The sequence below is a fragment of the Oncorhynchus gorbuscha genome, linkage group LG06 (assembly GCF_021184085.1).
Source record: "Oncorhynchus gorbuscha isolate QuinsamMale2020 ecotype Even-year linkage group LG06, OgorEven_v1.0, whole genome shotgun sequence".
Taxonomy (NCBI): Eukaryota; Metazoa; Chordata; class Actinopteri; order Salmoniformes; family Salmonidae; genus Oncorhynchus; species Oncorhynchus gorbuscha.
In genome coordinates, this window is record NC_060178.1 from 7,270,455 (window position 1) to 7,294,582 (window position 24,128).

At 46.2% G+C, this 24,128-nt stretch overlaps 1 protein-coding gene across 1 annotated transcript in view; it reads left to right on the top strand.

The window, feature by feature from the left end:
• Nucleotides 1-24,128, top strand: part of LOC124037471 (plakophilin-3-like) — an 85,653-nt gene that overhangs the window by 30,024 nt on the left and 31,501 nt on the right. The window contains exons 2-10 of the mRNA XM_046352208.1: nucleotides 3,396-3,487; nucleotides 8,859-9,029; nucleotides 9,160-9,282; nucleotides 9,756-9,947; nucleotides 10,179-10,418; nucleotides 11,080-11,237; nucleotides 20,165-20,288; nucleotides 21,196-21,400; nucleotides 23,307-23,481. Coding sequence (XP_046208164.1) covers nucleotides 3,396-3,487; nucleotides 8,859-9,029; nucleotides 9,160-9,282; nucleotides 9,756-9,947; nucleotides 10,179-10,418; nucleotides 11,080-11,237; nucleotides 20,165-20,288; nucleotides 21,196-21,400; nucleotides 23,307-23,481 — 1,480 coding nt within the window. The remainder of the gene's footprint in view (nucleotides 1-3,395; nucleotides 3,488-8,858; nucleotides 9,030-9,159; nucleotides 9,283-9,755; nucleotides 9,948-10,178; nucleotides 10,419-11,079; nucleotides 11,238-20,164; nucleotides 20,289-21,195; nucleotides 21,401-23,306; nucleotides 23,482-24,128) is intronic.

Below are 24,128 nucleotides of genomic sequence, written 5' to 3' on the forward strand. Positions count from 1 at the left end.
ATATGTCTGTTATAGAACAACACCAATATGTCTGTTATAGAACAACACCAATATGTCTGTTATAGAACAACACCAATATGTCTGTTATAGAACAACACCAATATGTCTGTTATAGAACAACAACAATATGTCTGTTATAGAACAATAACAATATGTCTGTTATAGAACAACAACAACAACAACAATATGTATGTTATAGAACAACACCAATATGTCTGTTATAGAACAACAACAATATGTATGTTATAGAACAACACCAATATGTCTGTTATAGAACAACAACAATATGTCTGTTATAGAACAACAACAATATGTATGTTATAGAACAACACAACAATATGTCTGTTATAGAATGTATGTTAACAACAACAATATGTATGTTATAGAACAACAACAATATGTATGTTATAGAACAACAACAATATGTATGTTATAGAACAACAACAATATGTATGTTATAGAACAACAACAATATGTATGTTATAGAACAACAACAATATGTCTGTTATAGAACAACAACAATATGTCTGTTATAGAACAACAACAATATGTATGTTATAGAACAACAACAATATGTATGTTATAGAACAACAACAATATGTATGTTATAGAACAACAACAATATGTCTGTTATAGAACAACAACAATATGTCTGTTATAGAACAACAACAACAATATGTCTGTTATAGAACAACAACAACAACAACAATATGTCTGTTATAGAACAACAACAACAACAACAATATGTATGTTATAGAACAACAACAACAACAACAATATATATGTTATAGAACAACAACAATATGTATGTTATAGAACAACAACAACAACAACAATATGTATGTTATAGAACAACAACAACAACAACAATATGTCTGTTATAGAACAACAACAACAACAACAATATGTATGTTATAGAACAACAACAACAACAACAATATATATGTTATAGAACAACAACAATATATATGTTATAGAACAACAACAACAACAACAACATTCTGTATTTATTGAACATTTCTATTGAGCGGTGTAGTTTTACTGAGACAGAAACCTTCATTTGGCCTTGTTGACTAGTTTCAGTGAAGCCAGATAACCGTGGCAACCACCTGTGGCGTGTGTGTGTGTGTGTGTGTGTGTGTGTGTGTGTGTGTCCCGCCTTGTACAGCTATATAGCACAGTGTCATTGAACTGCAGAGGTTAGTCAGTCTGTTCTGCAACTCCTTCTGACTTAGCCTGTCACTAAGACATGACTCTGTAATTACACACACACACACACACACACACACACACACACACACACACACACACACACACACACACACACACACACACACACACACACACACACACACACACACACACACACACACACACACACACACACACACACACACACACACACACACACACACACACACACCACCCTAAGATCACTGCTCTTTATGCCTCTCAGTGCTTTACTAATATAGAAACATTTAATTAGTCACGGTTTCTCTTCCCCGAGGACGCTGGGTTGGGTCGAAATATTTTATCTGTGCTTTATTTGATGTCGACTGGAGTAACACAACAAGTTGAGTAGCCCCGTTGCAGATCCTGCCCCCCCGGCGCTAACAAACTTGCTCAATCGCACGCTCAAGGTGTTTGAAAGAAAACAAATACTAATTGCTCCCAGGTCAGGTTGGTGCCTGTAAACTACTATATACAATTGTTGTCCTTCTGCTCTCTGTGCAATCTCTGCTCTGTGTTATATCTGCTCTGTTCAATCTCTACTCTGTACAATCTCTACTCTGTACAATCTCTACTCTGTTCTATCTCTACTCTGTTCTATCTCTACTCTGTACAATCTCTACTCTGTTCTATCTCTACTCTGTTCTATCTCTACTCTGTTCTATCTCTACTCTGTTCTATCTCTACTCTGTTCTATCTCTGTTCTATCTCTACTCTGTTCTATCTCTACTCTGTTCTATCTCTACTCTGTTCTATCTCTACTCTGTTCTATCTCTACTCTGTTCTATCTCTACTCTGTTCTATCTCTACTCTGTTCTATCTCTACTCTGTTCTATCTCTACTCTGGTCAATCTCTGCTCTCTGTTGTGTCATGTCCCATATCATTAAACTAGTTATACCAATGTCCCATATCATTAAACTAGTTATACCAATGTCATGTCCCATATCATTAAACTAGTTACACCAATGTCATGTCCCATATCATTAAACTAGTTACACCAATGTCCCATATCATTAAACTAGTTATACCAATGTCATGTCCCATATCATTAAACTAGTTACACCAATATCATGTCCCATATCATTAAACTAGTTATACCAATGTCATGTCCCATATCATTAAACTAGTTATACCAATGTCATGTCCCATATCATTAAACTAGTTATACCAACGTCCCATATCATTAAACTAGTTATACCAATGTCATGTCCCATATCATTAAACTAGTTATACCAATGTCCCATATCATTAAACTAGTTATACCAATGTCCCATATCATTAAACTAGTTACACCAATGTCATGTCCCATATCATTAAACTAGTTATACCAATGTCATGTCCCATATCATTAAACTAGTTATACCAATGTCCCATATCATTAAACTAGTTATACCAATGTCCCATATCATTAAACTAGTTACACCAATGTCATGTCCCATATCATTAAACTAGTTATACCAATGTCATGTCCCATATCATTAAACTAGTTATACCAATGTCCCATATCATTAAACTAGTTATACCAATGTCCCATATCATTAAACTAGTTACACCAATGTCCCATATCATTAAACTAGTTATACCAATGTCCCATATCATTAAACTAGTTATACCAATGTCCCATATCATTAAACTAGTTATACCAATGTCATGTCCCATATCATTAAACTAGTTATACCAATGTCATGTCCCATATCATTAAACTAGTTATACCAATGTCATGTCCCATATCATTAAACTAGTTATACCCAATATCGTATCGATGTTTAATTTAGGTGTGGTGGTGGTGGTGAAAAACACAAGGCCTCATAGTTTTGGTTTGATGTTTCAGGTCCTTTCTTAGTGTTGTCTTTAAATTGGATGTGTTTTTGGTGGGCTGATTCAGGTCCTTTCTTAGTGTTGTCTTTAAATTGGATGTGTTTTTGGTGGGCTGATTCAGGTCCTTTCTTAGTGTTGTCTTTAAATTGGATGTGTTTTTGGTGGGCTGATTCAGGTCCTTTCTTAGTGTTGTCTTTAAATTGGATGTGTTTTTGGTGGGCTGATTCAGGTCCTTTCTTAGTGTTGTCTTTAAATTGGATCCGTTTTTGGTGGGCTGATTCAGGTCCTTCCTTTAGTGTTGATTCATGACATTTTCTGATTTCCCCTCTCTCTTTTTGTTTTGTAGAACACAGCGGTTCTTCAACAATGAAGTACCAGACCTTCAACCCAGGGTTCAGCTCTAAGTCCTACGTCTACACAGCCTCCAGACCTGTCATGGTGAGTGGTAGTCCTACATCCACACAGCCTCCAGACCTGTCATGGTGAGTGGTAGTCCTACATCCACACAGCCTCCAGACCTGTCATGGTGATTGGTAGTCCTACATCCACACAGCCTCCACGCCTGTCATGGTGATTGGTAGTCCTACATCCACACAGCCTCCACGCCTGTCATGGTGATTGGTAGTCCTACATCCACACAGCCTCCACACCTGTCATGGTGATTGGTAGTCCTACATCCACACAGCCTCCACACCTGTCATGGTGATTGGTAGTCCTACATCCACACAGCCTCCACGCCTGTCATGGTGATTGGTAGTCCTACATCCACACAGCCTCCACACCTGTCATGGTGAGTGGTAGTCCTGCCTCCACACCTGTCATGGTGAGTGGTAGTCCTACATCCACACAGCCTCCACACCTGTCATGGTGAGTGGTAGTCCTACATCCACACAGCCTCCACACCTGTCATGGTGAGTGGTAGTCCTACATCCACACAGCCTCCACACCTGTCATGGTGAGTGGTAGTCCTACATCCACACAGCCTCCACACCTGTCATGGTGAGTGGTAGTCCTACATCCACACAGCCTCCACACCTGTCATGGTGAGTGGTAGTCCCATCCACACAGCCTCCACACCTGTCATGGTGAGTGGTAGTCCTCCACACAGTCTCCACATGTCAGCCTCCACACCTGTCATGGTGAGTGGTGTCCTACATCCACACAGCCTCCACACATGTCACACAGCCTCCAGACCTGTCATGGTGAGTGGTAGTCCTACATCCACACAGCCTCCACACCTGTCATGGTGATTGGTAGTCCTACATCCACACAGCCTCCACACCTGTCATGGTGATTGGTAGTCCTACATCCACACAGCCTCCACACCTGTCATGGTGAGTGGTAGTCCTACATCCACACAGCCTCCACACCTGTCATGGTGAGTGGTAGTCCCTCCACATCCAGTCCTACATCCACACAGCCTCCAGTCCGCCTGTCATGGTGAGTGGTAGTCCTACATCCACACAGCCTCCACACCTGTCATGGTGAGTGGTAGTCCTGCCTCCACACCTGTCATGGTGAGTGGTAGTCCTACATCCACACAGCCTCCACACCTGTCATGGTGAGTGGTAGTCCTGCCTCCACACAGCCTCCACACCTGTCATGGTGAGTGGTAGTCCTACATCCACACAGCCTCCACACCTGTCATGGTGAGTGGTAGTCCTGCCTCCACACAGCCTCCACACCTGTCATGGTGAGTGGTAGTCCTACATCCACACAGCCTCCACACCTGTCATGGTGAGTGGTAGTCCTGCCTCCACACCTGTCATGGTGAGTGGTAGTCCTACATCCACACAGCCTCCACACCTGTCATGGTGAGTGGTAGTCCTACATCCACACAGCCTCCACACCTGTCATGGTGATTGGTAGTCCTACATCCACACAGCCTCCATGCCTGTCATGGTGAGTGGTAGTCCTACATCCACACAGCCTCCACACCTGTCATGGTGAGTGGTAGTCCATCCACACAGCCTCCACACCTGTCATGGTGAGTGGTAGTCCTACATCCACACAGCCTCCACACCTGTCATGGTGAGTGGTAGTCCTGCCTCCACACCTGTCATGGTGAGTGGTAGTCCTACATCCACACAGCCTCCACACCTGTCATGGTGATTGGTAGTCCCTCCACACAGCCTCCACACCTGTCATGGTGAGTGGTAGTCCTACATCCACACAGCCTCCACACCTGTCATGGTGAGTGGTAGTCCTACATCCACACAGCCTCCACACCTGTCATGGTGAGTGGTAGTCCTACATCCACACAGCCTCCACACCTGTCATGGTGAGTGGTAGTCCTGCCTCAGCCTCCACACCTGTCATGGTGAGTGGTAGTCCTACATCCACACAGCCTCCACACCTGTCATGGTGATTGGTAGTCCTACATCCACACAGCCTCCACACCTGTCATGGTGAGTGGTAGTCCTACATCCACACAGCCTCCACACCTGTCATGGTGAGTGGTAGTCCTACATCCACACAGCCTCCACACCTGTCATGGTGAGTGGTAGTCCTGCCTCCACACCTGTCATGGTGAGTGGTAGTCCTACATCCACACAGCCTCCACACCTGTCATGGTGATTGGTAGTCCTACATCCACACAGCCTCCACACCTGTCATGGTGAGTGGTAGTCCTACATCCACACAGCCTCCACACCTGTCATGGTGAGTGGTAGTCCTGCCTCCACACCTGTCATGGTGAGTGGTAGTCCTACATCCACACAGCCTCCACACCTGTCATGGTGAGTTCTACGCAGTTTTAGGGACCAGGTTTTATAAATATATTATAAATGTATTTTAAACAATATCGGCCAACATGCAGTATTTTCTTAGGAAAATATTGCCTCCATTACACTTGATATGGTCAGCAGATGGTCAAAAGAGCCCTGCAGACGTGTTGTTGCCAGTAAAGAGATATTATAGACAGTGTCTGTCTACGTGAAAATATGCAGCTTAAACGCTGTGTCCGCTCTCTGCAGCTTCCTGTAAATACAGTCAGCTATCAACACAGTGGGATGGTTTCACAGTGCAGTGTTGCCAGAGCCATCGAGCTAGGTCTTTCCGGGCTCTGTAAGTGTGGTATTTCGCAGCAGCTCCCCACCAATCTCTCCAGGACCTAAGGTCCACCCTTCAGATTCCTCCACATCTCACAGTCACAATGTTCCCACCTCACGTTAGCATAGCAGATATCATTAGACTATGACACCATTACACAATGACATTGCTGAACAATGAACTTGATATTGATAAATTAATTAAATTAATGAATTTAACATTTTACAAGATGTATATTGTTCTTTTGTATTCAGCAAATGTACATTACACACCATTGGAGGCTGCTGAGGGGAGGACGGCTCATAATAATGTCTGTAACGGAGCAAATGGAATGGCATCAAACACCTGGAAACCATGGAAACCATGTGTTTTGATGTATTTAAAACCCATTCCACTGATTCCACTCCAGCCATTACCACGAGCCCGTCCTCCCTAATTAAGGTCCCACTACCCTCCTGTGGTACATACAGTAGAATATATACAGTAAGTAAATGATTCACATGTACACGGTAATGGTAAGGACAGAAAGAACTCCATTACAGTGGCCTTGTTGACTGCATAAACAAATTATAATTCTAAACTCAACAATTTCCCCGTGACTTTTACAATTAGCTTTGCACAATGAAGGTACACAGACTTTTTACTTGTGTCAACACTAGTCCATAGACATGAACCACTCCCTTTTTATGACAGTGACTCACAGCATTTACACTATCTACTAAAGGTAGATCTGGAAAGGTCAGAGTTTGTTGTCCCCGCTAATAGAGGTGGAGTCATAGAGGTGGAGTCATAGAGGTGGAGTCATAGAGGTGGAGTCATAGAGGCGGAGTCATAGAGGTGGAGTCATAGAGGCGGAGTCATAGAGGTGGAGTCATAGAGGCGGAGTCATAGAGGTGGAGTCATAGAGGTGGAGTCATAGAGGTGGAGTCATAGAGGTGGAGTCATAGAGGTGGAGTCATAGAGGCGGAGTCATAGAGTTGGAGTCATAGAGGCGGGGTCATAGAGGTGGAGTCATAGAGGCGGAGTCATAGAGGTGGAGTCATAGAGGTGGAGTCATAGAGGTGGAGTCATAGAGGCGGAGTCATAGAGTTGGAGTCATAGAGGCGGGGTCATAGAGGTGGAGTCATAGAGGCAGAGTCATAGAGTTGGAGTCATAGAGGCGGAGTCATAGAGTTGGAGTCATAGAGGCGGGGTCATAGAGTTGGAGTCATAGAGGCGGAGTCATAGAGGTGGAGTCATAGAGGCGGAGTCATAGAGTTGGAGTCATAGAGGCGGAGTCATAGAGGTGGAGTCATAGAGGCGGAGTCATAGAGGTGGAGTCATAGAGGCGGTAGAGGCGGAGTCATAGAGGTGGAGTCATAGAGGCGGAGTCATAGAGTTGGAGTCATAGAGGCGGAGTCATAGAGGTGGAGTCATAGAGGCGGAGTCATAGAGGTGGAGTCATAGAGGCGGAGTCATAGAGTTGGAGTCATAGAGGCGGAGTCATAGAGGTGGAGTCATAGAGGCGGAGTCATAGAGGTGGAGTCATAGAGGCGGAGTCATAGAGGTGGAGTCATAGAGGCGGAGTCATAGAGTTGGAGTCATAGAGGCGGGGTCATAGTGATTAGCATTAGCAGTAGACGTATAACGATAGAACCACAATAATTTGTCTCAACATAAAGGATAGAAATATGCCTCTGGCCTTCGAAAAACCAAATAGGTTTTTTCTGATAACAGTCAGATAACATGCTGTATGTGGTTTCTGAAATAATTAGCTCATTCTAAGAATCCATCGAGTCTGAGTTAGGGAGGGTTTCCTCCCAAGGTCGAGAGAGAAGGCCCTGTTGTTCACTCCAACCGCTAACAAGATAATGTCAACAACACTGATGTAATGGTGAAGTTTGCCGTCTGGAAGCTTAACCAAATATGGTCGACCAGTTTACTCAGATATGTCCTAGAGTTTTCTCCCGGGCTCCTGGCATGTCTCCACCTGTCTTTGTCAGGTAAACATGTCATCCTGATTGCTCGTCATTATTGATCACCTCCCCAGGTCTTCATTATTGATCACCTCCCCAGGTCTTCATTATTGATCACCTCCCCAGGTCTTCAGTATTGATCACCTCCCCAGGTCTTCATTATTGATCACCTCCCCAGGCCTTCATTATTGATCACTGATCAGGTCTTCATTATTGATCACCTCCCCAGGCCATTATTGATCACCTCCCCAGGCCTTCATTATTGATCACTGATCAGGTCTTCATTATTGATCACCTCCCCAGGCCATTATTGATCACCTCCCCAGGTCTTCATTATTGATCACCTCCCCAGGTCTTCATTATTGATCACCTCCCCAGGTCTTCATTATTGATCACCTCCCCAGGCCTTCATTTTTGATCACCTCCCCAGGCCTTCATTATTGATCACTGATCAGGTCTTCATTATTGATCACCTCCCCAGGCCTTCATTATTGATCACTGATCAGGTCTTCATTATTGATCACCTCCCCAGGCCATTATTATTGATCACTGATCAGGTCTTCATTATTGATCACCTCCCCAGGCCATTATTGATCACGCCCCAGGCCTTCATTATTGCGTAGTAATAATGATTCACCATGCCTTTCATTCTGCCGTAATGCCCTTGAGAAAGGGGGGTGGGGTTTACAGACTGTGTCTTGGGGGCTGGTTAGAAGCAATAAAGACTCATTTCCATGGACTTTAATGCAAATGTACAATACAATATTTGTTCAACTTCTCCTCTTCTTCCTCCTCTGTCCCAGGCACCCAGGATGTCTCACTACTCTGGTGGTTTCTCCTCCCGCTCGGCGATGGACCTGAGTGGTGGTCAGAGGCTCAGCATGGGGGGTGGAGGAGGAGGAGGAGGAGGAGGGTACCAGTACCACGATAACATGAGCCTGAGCGGGGGCTACCAGGGGGGAGGGGGCTACCAGGTACCACGATAATGAGTTACTGTATTCTTCGACTACCATACAGATCCTTTTGGGGGGGCATATGTTAAGGGGGGGGGCATATGTTAATCATGTATGTGTACCAGTGTGCTGATTAACTCTGTTCTACCAGGCTGGGGGAGGGGCCATGAGGCAACAGATGTCCACCGTGAACCGGGCGATGAGCCGTGCTCCCGGCCCAGACCTAGAGACCATGTCCCTGCGTTCCGTTAGGCTCCAGAACATGCCCGCTCAGGTATCTGACTTTAGATACACTGCATTATGTGTTCTGTGTGTATTGTGTCAATGTCAACGTAAGGTTTTTCTTTCAAGTGTTGTATATCTGTATTGATGTGGTATTGATGGTGATGTTCTGTCTGTATTAATGTTGATGTCCTCTGTCTGTATTGATGGTGATGTTCTGTCTGTATTGATGTTGATTTTCTGTCTGTATCGATGTTGATGTTCTGTCTGTATTGATGTTGATGTTCTGTCTGTCTGTATTGATGTTCTGTCTGTATTGATGTGGTATTGATTTTCTGTCTGTATCGATGTTGATGTTCTGTCTGTATTGATGTTGATGTTCTGTCTGTCTGTATTGATGTTCTGTCTGTATTGATGTGGTATTGCTGTTCTGTCTGTATCGATGTTGATGTTCTGTCTGTCTGTATTGATGTTCTGTCTGTATTGATGAGGTAGTATTCTGACTCGTTCTGAATCTTGTTTCAGCCGTCCCCAGTGGCAGCCTGGGTAGATGCGGATGGCAGCGATGGGGTCAGCCTCGTCTCGGACCACGATGCCACATTCAACCGCCAGCAGTCTGTCTACAGCACCGTCAATGGAGGAGCCTACAGCTCTGGGACCCAGATGAGACAGGCAGGAGGAGGAGGGTCCATGGCCTACCACGCCCCCATGAGGATGGTTGGTGGAGCCCTACCGAAATTTTCACATGAGATTAACACATTGCAATTCTAATATGTTCCATGGCATATGAAAATGAGTTATGTATTTCAAATACATTTAGGAACAAATAATGCAATAAATAAGTCCAAAAAAGCAAATATGTTAATTTAATTTGCGTTACAATATAATTATTATAATATTTACAGCAGGTTTTTTTTATTATTTTCTGAACATTTACATTTCCGCTAGGGGGGAGAGGAGATGATGTCGGTCCAGCAGCAGCATTCCTTTAAAGGGCCAGCGTTTCGCACCATCAGCAGGATCAACAACAGGAACAACAGGATGTCTATGGGCTCCATGTCTGGGGCTTCTACCCTCCCCCCTGGGGGGAGCAGCTACGGCGGTGGAGGGGGAAGCTTCGTCATGTCCGGGGCTTCCACCCTCCCCCCTGGGGGGAGCAGCTACGGCAGTGGATTCATGATGGGCCAGGTGAGGATTGCAATGTGATAGTAAAGTGACTGTTCCACTGGATGTCATAAGGTGAATGCACCAATTTGTAAGTCGCTCTGGATAAGAACGTCTGCTAAATGACTTAAATGTAAATGATAGGTTTATAGCCTATTCGCATGGACATTTTGTTATGTGTGATCAGAAAGCAAAACGGAATACAACAACTCTGAGAAGTGAGTGGACACACGTTCATTTTTTAAATTTATTAACCAGGCAAGTCAGTTAAGAACAAGTTCTTATTTTACAATGCCGGCCAACACCGGCCAAATCTTAACCCGGACGACGCTGGGCCAATTGTGCCCTATGTGACTCCCAATCACGGCCGGTTGTCATACAGCCTGGAATCGAACCAGGGTCTGTAGTGACGCCCGTACCACTGAGATGCAGTGCCTTAGACCGCTGCGCCACTCGGGAGGGTTCACATATTCACATAGCCCCATGATGCACCAGGGCTAATCTGAGCGGATTCTCAGCATCTCGTCCTATATTGCTATTTTACCTGCCTTGATTCTAAAAAAAAAATGTTTTTTTATGTCATTGGTAGTTTAGTAGAAAAGTAGAGTAGAGCTTTGGTATAATGAAAAGCGCTATACAATGTAAAATGTATTATTGTAATTGAATATAATGTTATTGTTATTAGATGTCGTCTGGGTCTCAGGGGAATCTGATGATGCATCAACAGAGGCAGACCACTCTGCCCAGGACCATGTCTATCAAGAGCATGCACAGTGTTGGGAGGGGCATGGACATCTACGACGGACAGATAGACATGACAGGCAGCATGGGCAACCTCAGCAGGTAAGGACTGGTTAAATATCCCTTTTCCCGGGATAAATAGCTGTGAGAAAACCGGTAAATTTGAATAATTAATGATTTGTATGAACAGCATGGCGTGAAATGGAACTGTTAAATGATATGAGATGTCTAAATCTGGGACAGGCGGCCCATCTCAGGGGTGGGGACAGACGGCCCATCTCAGGGGTGGGGACATGCGGCCCATCTCAGGGGTGGGGACAGGCGGCCCATCCCAGGGTGGGGACAGACAGCCCATCTCAGGGTTGGGGACAGGCGGCCCATCTCAGGGTGGGGACAGACAGCCCATCGCAGGGTGGGGACAGACGGCCCATCTCAGGGTGGGGACAGACAGCCCATCTCAGGGTGGGGACAGGCGGCCCATCTCGGGGAGGGGACAGGCGGCCCATCTCGGGGTGGGGACAGGCGGCCCATCTCGGGGTGGGGACAGACAGCCCATCTCGGGGTGGGGACAGGCGGCCCATCTCAGGGTGGGGACAGACGGCCCATCTCAGGGTGGGGACAGACGGCCCATCTCAGGGTGGGGACAGACGGCCCATCTCAGGGTGGGGACAGACAGCCCATCTCAGGGTGGGGACAGACGGCCCATCTCAGGGTGGGGACAGGCGGCCCATCTCGGGGAGGGGACAGGCGGCCCATCTCGGGTTGGGGACAGGCGGCCCATCTCGGGGTGGGGACAGGCGGCCCATCTCGGGGTGGGGACAGACGGCCCATCTCGGGGTGGGGACAGGCGGCCCATCTCGGGGTGGGGACAGACAGCCCATCTCAGACAGCCCATCTCGGGGTGGGGACAGAGAGCCCATCTCAGACAGCCCATCTCGGGGTGGGGACAGGCGGCCCATCTCGGGGTGGGGACAGGCGGCCCATCTCGGGGTGGGGACAGACAGCCCATCTCGGGGTGGGGACAGGCGGCCCATCTCGGGGTGGGGATAGACAGCCCATCTCGGGGTGGGGACAGACAGCCCATCTCGGGGTGGAGGACAGACAGCCCATCTCGGGGTGGAGGACAGTACACAATGTACTTATGTAGACCTATCATCTCATCATGGTAACTTTTTTTCTTGTGACAGGTAGGCCTGAATTTTCTATAATAGCAATAAGGCACCTCGGGGGTTTGTGGTATATGGCCAATATACTACGGCTAAGAGCGTGATGCGTCGTGCTTAAAAACAGCTCTTAGCCGTGGTATGTTAGCCAATATACCACACCCCGAGGTGCCTTATTGCTTAAATATAATACTGTACCAATATATGCCACTTAGCAGACACTATTATGCAAACACAGAGACCTACAGCGCAGTGAGTGCATACAACATCTACATACAACCTCAGCACTCAAATACATGACGGCAGGGTAGTGGTTAGAGTGTAGAGGTGGCAGGGTAGCCTAGTGGTTAGAGTGTAGAGGTGGCAGGTAGCCTAGTGGTTAGAGTGTAGAGGCGACAGGTAGCCTAGTGGTTAGAGTGTAGAGGCGGCAGGTAGCCTAGTGGTTAGAGTGTAGAGGTGGCAGGGTAGCCTAGTGGTTAGAGTGTAGAGGTGGCAGGTAGCCTAGTGGTTAGAGTGTAGAGGTGGCAGGTAGCCTAGTGGTTAGAGTGTAGAGGTGGCAGGTAGCCTAGTGGTTAGAGTGTAGAGGCGACAGGTAGCCTAGTGGTTAGAGTGTAGAGGTGGCAGGTAGCCTAGTGGTTAGAGTGTAGAGGTGGCAGGTAGCCTAGTGGTTAGAGTGTAGAGGTGGCAGGTAGCCTAGTGGTTAGAGTGTAGAGGCGGCAGGTAGCCTAGTGGTTAGAGTGTAGAGGCGACAGGTAGCCTAGTGGTTAGAGTGTAGAGGCGGCAGGTAGCCTAGTGGTTAGAGTGTAGAGGCGACAGGTAGCCTAGTGGTTAGAGTGTAGAGGCGACAGGTAGCCTAGTGGTTAGAGTGTAGAGGTGGCAGGTAGCCTAGTGGTTAGAGCGTTGGACTAGTAACCGGAAGGTTGCAAGTTCAAACCCCCGAGCTGACAAGGCACAAATCTGTCATTCTGCCTCTGAACAGGCAGTTAACCCACTGTTCCTAGACCAGTTAACCCACTGTTCCCAGGCCGTCACTGAAAATAAGAATTTGTTCTTAACTGACTTGCCTAGTTAAATAAAGGTATAAAATAAAAGATACTCTAGTCAGGGTATTAAGTGTAGATATAATAAAGGGGCAGTGAGTTTGTCCCCTGCGTGAATAGGGCCATGTTCTAACCATCGGAGCCATAGAGGACAATCTGTTGTGACATGCGTGTAGCAGTGCATGGAAACACATAACCTCTAAGCGCATGTTTTGTAAACACTACCTACCGTGATCGTGATTGTTATTTTGGGATTATGCCTGAATAGGAAAGTGGTTAGTTTAACTCCCAATCTCACCCACACGGGCTAAACTCCCCAACTAACTCACCACTAATACACAGTGATATCTGATACTTCTTAAATGTCGCGGTTAGGTCAGCGAGGTTTAAAGTCTCAGATGATACAGTGTGGTCAACACTTCCTCTCCAATCCCGGGTGTAATAATACTGAACAAGTTACATTTACATTTACATTTAAGTCATTTAGCAGACGCTCTTATCCAGAGCAACTTACAAATTGGTGCATTCACCTTATAGTGTGAACATTCTTACCACACATTCCTTTAAGAAACTGGTCAATCAAAATACACAAGCCTCAGGGAAAGCAGATTTCTTTTGAATGTGTGTGTTAGAATGTGTGTGTTAGAATATGTGAAGTAAAATGTGTACATTAAAATGTGTGCGTTAGAACGTGTGCGTTAGAATGTGTGTGCTTTAGAATGTGTGTGTTAGAATGTGTGTGTTAGAATATGTGAAGTAAAATGTGTACATTAAAATGTGTGCGTTAGAATGTGTGCGTTAGAATGTGTGTGCTTTAGAATGTGTGTTTAGAATGTGTGTGTTAGAATGTGTGCGTTAGAATGTGTGCGATAGAATGTGTGAATTAAAATATGTGCATTAGAATGTGTGCGTTAGAATGTGTGAATTAAAATGTGTGCTTTAGAATGTGTGAATTAAAATATGTGCATTAGAATGTGTGCATTAGAATGTGTGCGTTAGAATGTGTGCATTAGAATGTGTGCGTTAGAATGTGTGCATTAGAATGTGTGCGTTAGAATGTGTGCTATAGAATGTGTGCGATAGAATGTGTGCGTTAGAATGTGTGCGATAGAATGTGCGCGTTAGAATGTGTGAATTAAAATGTGTGCATTAGAATGTGTGAATTAAAATATGTGCATTAGAATGTGTGCGTTAGAATGTGTGCATTAGAATGTGTGCGTTAGAATGTGTGCGTTAGAATGTGTGCATTAGAATGTGTGCATTATAATGTGTGCATTAGAATGTGTGCGTTAGAATGTGTGCGTTAGAATGTGTGCATTAGAATGTGTGCATTGGAATGTGTGCATTAGAATGTGTGCATTAGAACGTGTGCATTAGAATGTGTGCATTAGAATGTGTGCATTAGAACGTGTGCGTTAGAATATGTGACATTTGGGTTGGTATTTGTCTTGAAGCAGGGTTGAACATAATATTGACTATAGAAAACCAAAGAGTGAACCTGCTCCGTCCATCCAAAAGACCAGGTAGAGACTGTTGTAAAGATAGAGACACTATAGTTACATATTGGACTACTACTGTGTTTCTTGTGGACATTTCGTTACAGCAGTATGTTAAAACATGCTCCGGTACTTTGAAAGTATTTTTTAAACTTCCCGGTTTGGGCTGGTTGTGTCATACAAGCCTAATCTATGAGCATAATTACTGTCTTACCGCAATTAGCCACGGAATCCCTAGTTTGAAAGAGTCTGTTTTCTTGAAGTTGTGCCACTCCATTTCCTTCCATTTACCTCCACGTGGCTCAGTCCCCTAGCAATTTGAGTTCTAGCCAATGAGCTTCTGCCCCTAGCATTTGAGGGACAGCTAGCAAGAGGCCTGCCCAGCATTATCCAATGAGATTGCAGGGGGGGCCCAAACAGCTCAGTGGACACAGCAGAGAGAGAGAACAATGACATGGTGCACATAGGGGACAGTGAAGCATAACTTTAAGTCCAAAGAGGTTACCTTTTCACAGTGGCGGTACCGTAGTATCGCTGTTTTAGAGCTAATAATTCTATATATACACATAATTCTCTCAGTTTACAAGGTTTTGTTCTACCCCTCCAGATGACACTTTACGGGACACTCGCTGTCTGTGTCGACAAATGGTGCACATGTGCAGTGTTGCCCTGGATTACGCTAACGCTGACGTCGGGGTACAGGCTACCATTCGTTGTGTTTCTGTCAGTGTGGTTCCTTTGTCAGGGGTCCAGGACGGATGGTACAGCTGGTATTTCCTGGTTCCCAGAAGTCCTGGGAATTTGCATCCATTTTAGACCTGCGTGCACTAAGCAAACACTTCAAGGTCTACAAATTCAGAATTTGCTCACTATTGGTTCACCTCCAACGACCTGAAGGACACATACTTTCACGTGGCCATGTATCTCCTTACAGGAAGTTCCTCACACTTTCACCAAAGTCGTGGAGCCTATGTAGTTTCAACCTGATAGTGGAGTCCAGGGAGAAGGTGGTCAGGCATTTTCTCCTGTTGTTGGCAGGCCAGCATGTGCTGGTGAGCACTGACAGCGGGACAGTGGTGGTGAGGACCGACAGTGGTGGGGAGGACCGACAGTGGTGGGGAGGACTGACAGTGGTGGGGAGGACTGACAGCGGGACAGTGGTGGAGAGGACCGACAGTGGTGGGGAGGACCGACAGTGGTGGGGAGGACCGACAGTGGTGGGGAGGACTGACAGTGGTGGGGAGGACCGACAGTGGTGGGGAGGACCGACAGTGGTGGGGAGGACCGACAGTGGTGGGGAGGACCGACAGTGGTGGGGAGGACCGACAGTGGTGGGGAGGACCGACAGTGGGACAGTGGTGGGGAGGACCGACAGTGGTGGGGAGGACCGACAGTGGTGGGGAGGACCGACAGTGGTGGGGAGGACTGACAGCAGGACAGTGTTGGTGAGGACTGACAGGGGTGGTGAGGACTGACAGGGGTGGTGAGGACTGACAGTGGGACAGTGGGGATGAGGACTGACAGGGGTGGTGAGGACCAACAGGGGTGGTGAGGACCGACAGGGGTAGTGAGGACCGACAGGGGTGGTGAGGACCGACAGTGGGACAGGGGTGGTGAGGACCGACAGTGGGACAGTGGGGATGAGGACTGACAGGGGTGGTGAGGACCGACAGGGGGACAGTGGTGGTGAGGACTGACAGGGGTGGTGAGGACTGACAGGGGTGGTGAGGACCGACAGTGGTGGTGAGGACTGACAGGGGTGGTGAGGACCGACAGGGGTGGTGAGGACCGACAGGGGTGGTGAGGACCGACAGTGGGACAGGGGTGGTGAGGACCGACAGTGGGACAGTGGGGATGAGGACTGACAGGGGTGGTGAGGACCGACAGGGGGACAGTGGTGGTGAGGACTGACAGGGGTGGTGAGGACTGACAGGGGTGGTGAGGACCGACAGTGGTGGTGAGGACCGACAGGGGTAGTGAGGACCGACAGGGGTGGTGAGGACCGACAGGGGGACAGTGGTGGTGAGGACTGACAGGGGTGGTGAGGACTGACAGGGGTGGTGAGGACCGACAGTGGTGGTGAGGACTGACAGGGGTGGTGAGGACCGACAGGGGTGGTGAGGACCGACAGTGGGACAGTGGTGGTGAGGACTGACAGGGGTGGTGAGGACTGACAGGGGTGGTGAGGACTGACAGGGGTGGTGAGGACCGACAGTGGTGGTGAGGACTGAGAGTGGTGGTGAGGACTGACAGTGGGACAGTGTTGGTGAGGACTGACAACAGGACAGTGTTGGTGAGGGCTGACAGTGGGACAGTGTTGGTGAGGGCTGACAGCAGGACAGTGTTGGTGAGGACTGACAGCAGGACAGTGTTGGTGAGGACCGACAGTGTTGGTGAGGACTGACAGCAGGACAGTGTTGGTGAGGACTGACAGCAGGACAGTGTTGGTGAGGATTGACAGCGGGACAGTGTTGGTGAGGACTGACAGCAGGACAGTGTTGGTGAGGACTGACAGTGTTGGTGAGGACTGACAGTGTTGGTGAGGACTGACAGTGTTGGTGAGGGCTGACAGAGGGACAGTGTTGGTGAGGGCTGACAGCAGGACAGTGTTGGTGAGGGCTGACAGCAGGACAGTGTTGGTGAGGACTGACAGCAGGACAGTGTTGGTGAGGACTGACAGTGTTGGTGAGGGCTGACAGCAGGACAGTGTTGGTGAGGACTGACAGCAGGACAGTGTTGGTGAGGACTGACAGCGGGACAGTGTTGGAGAGGACTGACAGCAGGACAGTGTTGGTGAGGACTGACAGCAGGACAGTGTTGGTGAGGACTGACAGTTTTGGTGAGGACTTTACAGTGTTGGTGAGGACTGACAGTGTTGGTGAGGACTGACAGTGTTGTTGAGGACTGACAGCAGGACAGTGTTGGTGAGGACTGACAGCAGGACAGTGTTGGTGAGGGCTGACAGTGTTGGTGAGGACCGACAGTGTTGGTGAGGACTGACAGTTTGGTGAGGGCTGACAGCGGGACAGTGTTGGTGAGGGCTGACAGCAGGACAGTGTTAGTGAGGACTGACAGCAGGACAGTGTTGGTGAGGACTGACAGCAGGACAGTGTTGGTGAGGACTGACAGCAGGACAGTCTTGGTGAGGACTGACAGCAGGACAGTGTTGGTGAGGACTGACAGTGTTGGTGAGGACTGACAGCAGGACAGTGTTGGTGAAGACTGACAGCGGGACAGTGTTGGTGAGGGCTGACAGCAAGACAGTGTTGGTGAGGGCTGACAGCAGGACAGTGTTGGTGAGGACTGACAGTGTTGGTGAGGACAGACAGTGTTGGTGAGGACTGACAATGTTGTTGAGGACTGACAGTGTTGGTGAGGACTGACAGTGTTGTTGAGGACTGACAGTGTTGGTGAGGACTGACAGTGTTGGTGAGGACTGACAGTGTTGGTGAGGACTGACAGTGTTGTTGAGGGCTGACAGTGGGACAGTGGTGGCAGGGCCATCATAGACCTTTGAGAGAGAAAAGGCTCATTGTGGGCTGTTTTTCTGATAAGGGACCTGACTGTTCCGTTGGGAATGGATGCTCTCACGCACCCATGACCTCAGACCCTCCTTTACGTGTTTCCCCTGTGGACCTGTTTCATCCCACGCTGGAGAGGGTGTGGCTGGAGGGCTTGTTGTAGATTATTGTGGCTCCCTGTTGTCCCAAGCGACCTTGGTTCTTCGAGGACCCGTGACAACTCCCATTGAACCTGTTGTCCTAGGTGCGTGGGCAGGTCTGGCATCCATTGAGTGTGTACATTGTGCGGTGCAGGGGTGTGTGTGTGACCAAAGTTTTTGTCTGTTTTGCTATTCTGGCTCGTGATAGAGCACTTTCAAAGCAGCGTCTTTGTGGTGATTACAAATGTCTCTTTGCCAAGAGCTGTAGATTCTGAGCTGGCTGCTACATGGCCCCTGTAGTGGCAGGACTGGTTTGGGTGTGGCACCAGAGGACTTTCATCAGGTTTCACATTTCACACACAAACAGCCTGGCGCCTAGCTGTTAGCACATCAGATGGAAAAACCACAGTGTTACCTTTAGCTTAGTTTACCATTCACACAGGCACAGGGTTATACCATGGGAGTGAAACATGTCATGTTGGCCTGATTGGTCAGCTGGACTGGCAATATATTATCTAATTTTGCCTAATCGTGCACCAGGGGTTTGGGGTAAACTCCATTTCAATTCCAGCTCATTTGAGAAAAAGTCAATCAAATTCCAATTCCAAATGTTCCTCATTGAAAAGCATTGAAGATGACTTGGAATTGGAATTTCAGTGTAATTCTTGAATTGACTGGAATTGAAATGGAACTGACCACAACCCGCCTAGAGGGGCAGTTTCCCGGAGACAAGACTAAAAAGCTATTTCAATGGTGATTCTCAATTGCTTTTCATTCCAGGACTAGGCTTAGCTTTATCTGTTATCGAAACGAAAACTAGACAGTCAGGAAGCATAGAAAATTCCAAAAAACAATGGGATAGAGGAACATTTTTTTGCAAATTTTTTACTGTGGGGAAACAGTCAATATCTGAAACATAACCGAATGCGGCCCTCAGTGAAGAACCAAATGCGGCCCTCAGTGAAGAACCGAATACGGCCCTCAGTGAAGAACCGAATGCGGCCCTCAGTGAAGAACCAAAGGCGGCCCTCAGTGAAGAACCAAATGCGGCCCTCTGAAGAACCGAATGCGGCCCTCAGTGAAGAACCGAATGCGGCCCTCAGTGAAGAACCAAATGCGGCCCTCAGTGAAGAACCAAATGCGGCCCTCAGTGAAGAACCGAATGCGGCCCTCAGTGAAGAACCAAATGCGGCCCTCAGTGAAGAACCGAATGCGGCCCTCAGTGAAGAACCGAATGCGGCCCTCAGTGAAGAACCGAATGCGACCCTCAGTGAAGAACCGAATGCGGCCCTCTGAAGAACCAAATGCGGCCCTCAGTGAAGAACCGAATGCGGCCCTCAGTGAAGAACCAAATGCGGCCCTCAGTGAAGAACCGAATGCGGCCCTCAGTGAAGAACCGAATGCGGCCCTCAGTGAAGAACCGAATGCGACCCTCAGTGAAGAACCGAATGCGGCCCTCTGAAGAACCAAATGCGTCCTGACTTTGACACCGCTGCTATAGATTGTTATCACCACGAAATCCCCCATCATTCATAATCTATTATTTGTCTCAGTCTCTCTAACCTGACCAGGGGCCGGCTTACTGTTAAGCACTTTGTGTCAACTGGACTTTACAAATACAGGTACATTTGATTGGTTGGTTGATTGATTGATCTTTCTGATTGTACAGGATCAATAACCTGGACATGGCTACGGCGGTGAGGTACCTGGCAGAGGGGGATGCTGAGCTGCAGGTTCTGGGAGCAGCGTTTATCCAACATGAGTGTTACAGCGACACTGAGGCCAAGAAAGAGGTACTAAAGGGAGTTCCTCTTCATTCTGCATTCTCTGTTTCTCTGGTACTTCCTTATGATATTTACAATGTCAAATATGCGTCCCATTCGGTGTGCGTATGTTCATTAACATAATATAAGGAACAATAGAAGTGAAGTTGCTAGTTGCATAAGAACTATTGTGTATCAACACATTGACTGAGGTGTTCCGGGTATATTAACACATTGACTGAGGTGCTCCAGGTATATCAACACATTGACATGCTCCGGTTTTGCCAACTGTCAATCTTGGCCTAGGTGCTTAACATTAAATGCCTCATCTTTGATTTAATGTCATAGTTCAGCAGACATACAGTAAATGTGATCTAAGTCATTCTAAAAGAATGTTGTCTTGTTGAAGAGACGGACACCATTTTGTTTCAAGCAGGTGTGAAGTATTTTTTTCACACACAGGTAGCTTGTAGGTGCTTGTCAGTGTTTTTTTCAGCTTTGGTTTTGTGAAAGAGCAGGAACAGAGATTTATGTGTGTGGTCTCTTGTTGCCGGGTGACAGGTTTGCTCAGCAATCCAAGCACAGATGCTGGATTCTAAATGAAGCCAAAGGTCCTGTAAATTTGAAAATATTGGACAGCTTTAAGCAATATGGACTTTATTATTTTACCTTTATTTAACTAGGCAATTCAGTTAAGAACAAATTATTATTTTCAATAACGGCCTAGGAACAGTACGACAGATTTTGTACCTTGTCAGCTCGGGGATTTGATCTTGCAACCTTTACGGTTACTAGTCCAACTCTCTAACCACTAAGCTACGCTGTCTAATCATTTTAGATATACAGGATTGCCTAGGGAATAGAGGCTAGGCTAGGGGTCACTGGGATTCAGAATTAGTCTAAACCTTACAGAGTTGTTCTTCCCTCCAATCACTAGGTGCACCGCTATAAGGGCATCCCAGAGCTGGTGAGGCTGTTCAACAGTGAGAACCAGGAGGTGGCTCGCTACGCCACGGGCGCCACGAGGAACCTCATCTACGAGAACATGGACAACAAAGTGGCCCTTATCGAGGAGGGAGGGATCCCACAACTCATAGAGGCTCTGAAGGTGAATGACGACGAGCTACGCAAGAACATCACAGGTATGACGTTTTACATTTTAGTCCTTTAGCCTCTCTGGGATATGTGGGACGGTAGCGTCCTGCCTCGCCAACAGCCAGTGAATGTGCAGTGCGCCAAATTCAAAACAACAAAAATCTCATAATTAAAATTCCTCAAGCATACACGTATTTTACATAATTTTAAAGATAAAATTCTCGTTAATCCAGCCACATTGTCTGATTTCAAAAAGGCTTTACAGCGAAAGCATCACAAACGATTATGTTCGGTCACCACCAAGTCACAGAAAAACACAGCCATTTTTCCAGCCAAAGAGAGGAGTCACAAAAAGCACAGATAGAGATAAAATTAATCACTAACCTTTGATGATCTTAATCAAATGACACTCATAGGACTTCATGTTACACAATACATGTATGTTTTGTTCGCTAAAGTGCATATTTATATTAAAAAATCTCATTTTTCATTGGCGCGTTACGTTCAGTAGTTCTAAAACATGCAGTGATTTTGCAGAGAGCCACATCATTTTACAGAAATACTCATCATAAATGTTGATGACAATACAAGTGTTATACATGGAATTAGAGATATACTTCTCCTTAATGCAAACGCTGTGTCAGATTTAAAAATAAAAAAATGTTATGGAAAAAGCAAGCCATGCAATTATCTGAGTACAACGTTCAGACAATAAAGCAGCCAAAAAGATGTTTGCCATATTGTGTAGTCAACATCAGTCAGAAATAGCATTCTAAATATTCACTTACCTTTGATGATCTTCATCAGAATGCACTTCCAGGAATCCCAGTTCCACAAGAGATGTTTGATTTGTTCGATAAAGTTCATAATTTATGTCCAAATAGCTTCTTTTGTTAGGGCGTTTGGTAAACAAATCCAAACGCTCGTTCAGGTCCAGCTGAACGTCGGACGAAAAGTTTTAAAAGTTATATTACAGGTCGTAGAAACATGTCAAACTAAGTATAGAATAAATCTTTAGGATGTTTTTATCATAACTCTTCAATAATGTTCCAACCGGAGAATTCCATATGTAGAAAATGTAGAAAAGCAATGGCACGAGAGCTAACTCTCTCGTGACCACGTGTCACGAGCCTGTGGCACTCTGCGAGAGACCTGGCTCAATCCCCTCTAATTCTCTCCCCCTTGATAGTAGAAGCCTCAAACAAAGTTCTAAAGACTGTTGACATCTAGTGGAAGCATTAGGAAGTGCAATATGACCCCATTTACACTGTATATTGGATTGGCAAAGAGTTGAAAAACTACAAACCTCAGATTTCCCACTTCCTGGTTGGATTTTTCTCAGGTTTTTGCCTGCCATATGAGTTCTGTTATACGCACAGACATCATTCAAACAGTTTTAGAAACTTCAGAGTGTTTTCTATCCAATACTACTAATAATATGCATAGGATATATTAGCATCTGGGAAAGAGTAGCAGGCAGTTTACTCTGTGAACCTTATTCATCCAAGCTACTCAATAATGCCCCCTGTTTTGTTTTTTTAACTTTATTTTACTAGGCAAGTCAGTTAAGAACAAATTCTTATTTTCAATGATGGCCTAGGAACAGTGGGTTAACTGCCTGTTCAGGGGCAGAAGGACAGATTTGTACCTTTTCAGCTCAGGGATTTGAACTTGCAACCCTCCGGTTACTAGTCCAACGCTCTAACCACTAGGCTAGCCAGAGTTTAGAGTGACTTACATTCATCTGAAGGTAGCTAGGTAAGACAAACACATATCACTCGTATAGTAAGTTCAACTTTCTTGAGATACAAAGTACTCTGTACAATGTAGGGCTCTACACTGACATGTGCTCCTAAGTATCATTTTTGAGGGGAGCACAGAAAGAAATTTAGGAGCACAATGAACAATAGTAGAGGTAATGATACAAGGTTCGGTCATTGGGTTTTCCGTCAGGTATTCTGTGGAACCTGTCATCCAAAGACAACCTGAAGGAGAAACTGGCCAAGGAGACGCTATCTGAGCTCACAGAGACGATCCTGATCCCGCTCTCAGGCAGTGGAGACACTGAGGTCATCCAGCAGAGCCCCTCTGAGGTTGACATCTTCTACAACACCACCGGATGTCTTAGGTACAGTACACTATAGTACACTATAGGATAGTACAGTACACTATACAGTACACTATAGGATAGTACAGTACACTATAGGATAGTACAGTACACTATAGTACACTATAGGATAGTACAGTACACTATAGGATAGTACAGTACACTATAGTACACTATAGGATAGTACAGTACACTATAGGATAGTACAGTACACTATAGGATAGTACATTACACTATAGGATAGTACAGTACACTATAGGATAGTACAGTACACTATAGGATAGTACAGTACACTATAGTACACTATAGGATAGTACAGTACACTATAGGATAGTACAGTACACTATAGTACACTATAGGATAGTACAGTACACTATAGTACACTATAGGATAGTACAGTACACTATAGGATAGTACAGTACACTATAGTACACTATAGGATAGTACAGTACACTATAGTACACTATAGGATAGTACAGTACACTATAGTACACTATAGGATAGTACAGTACACAATAGTATACTATAGGATAGTACACTATAGGATAGTACAGTACACAATAGTATACTATAGGATAGTACACTATAGGATAGTACAGTACACAATAGTACACTATAGGATAGTACAGTACACAATAGTATACTATAGGATAGTACAGTACACTATA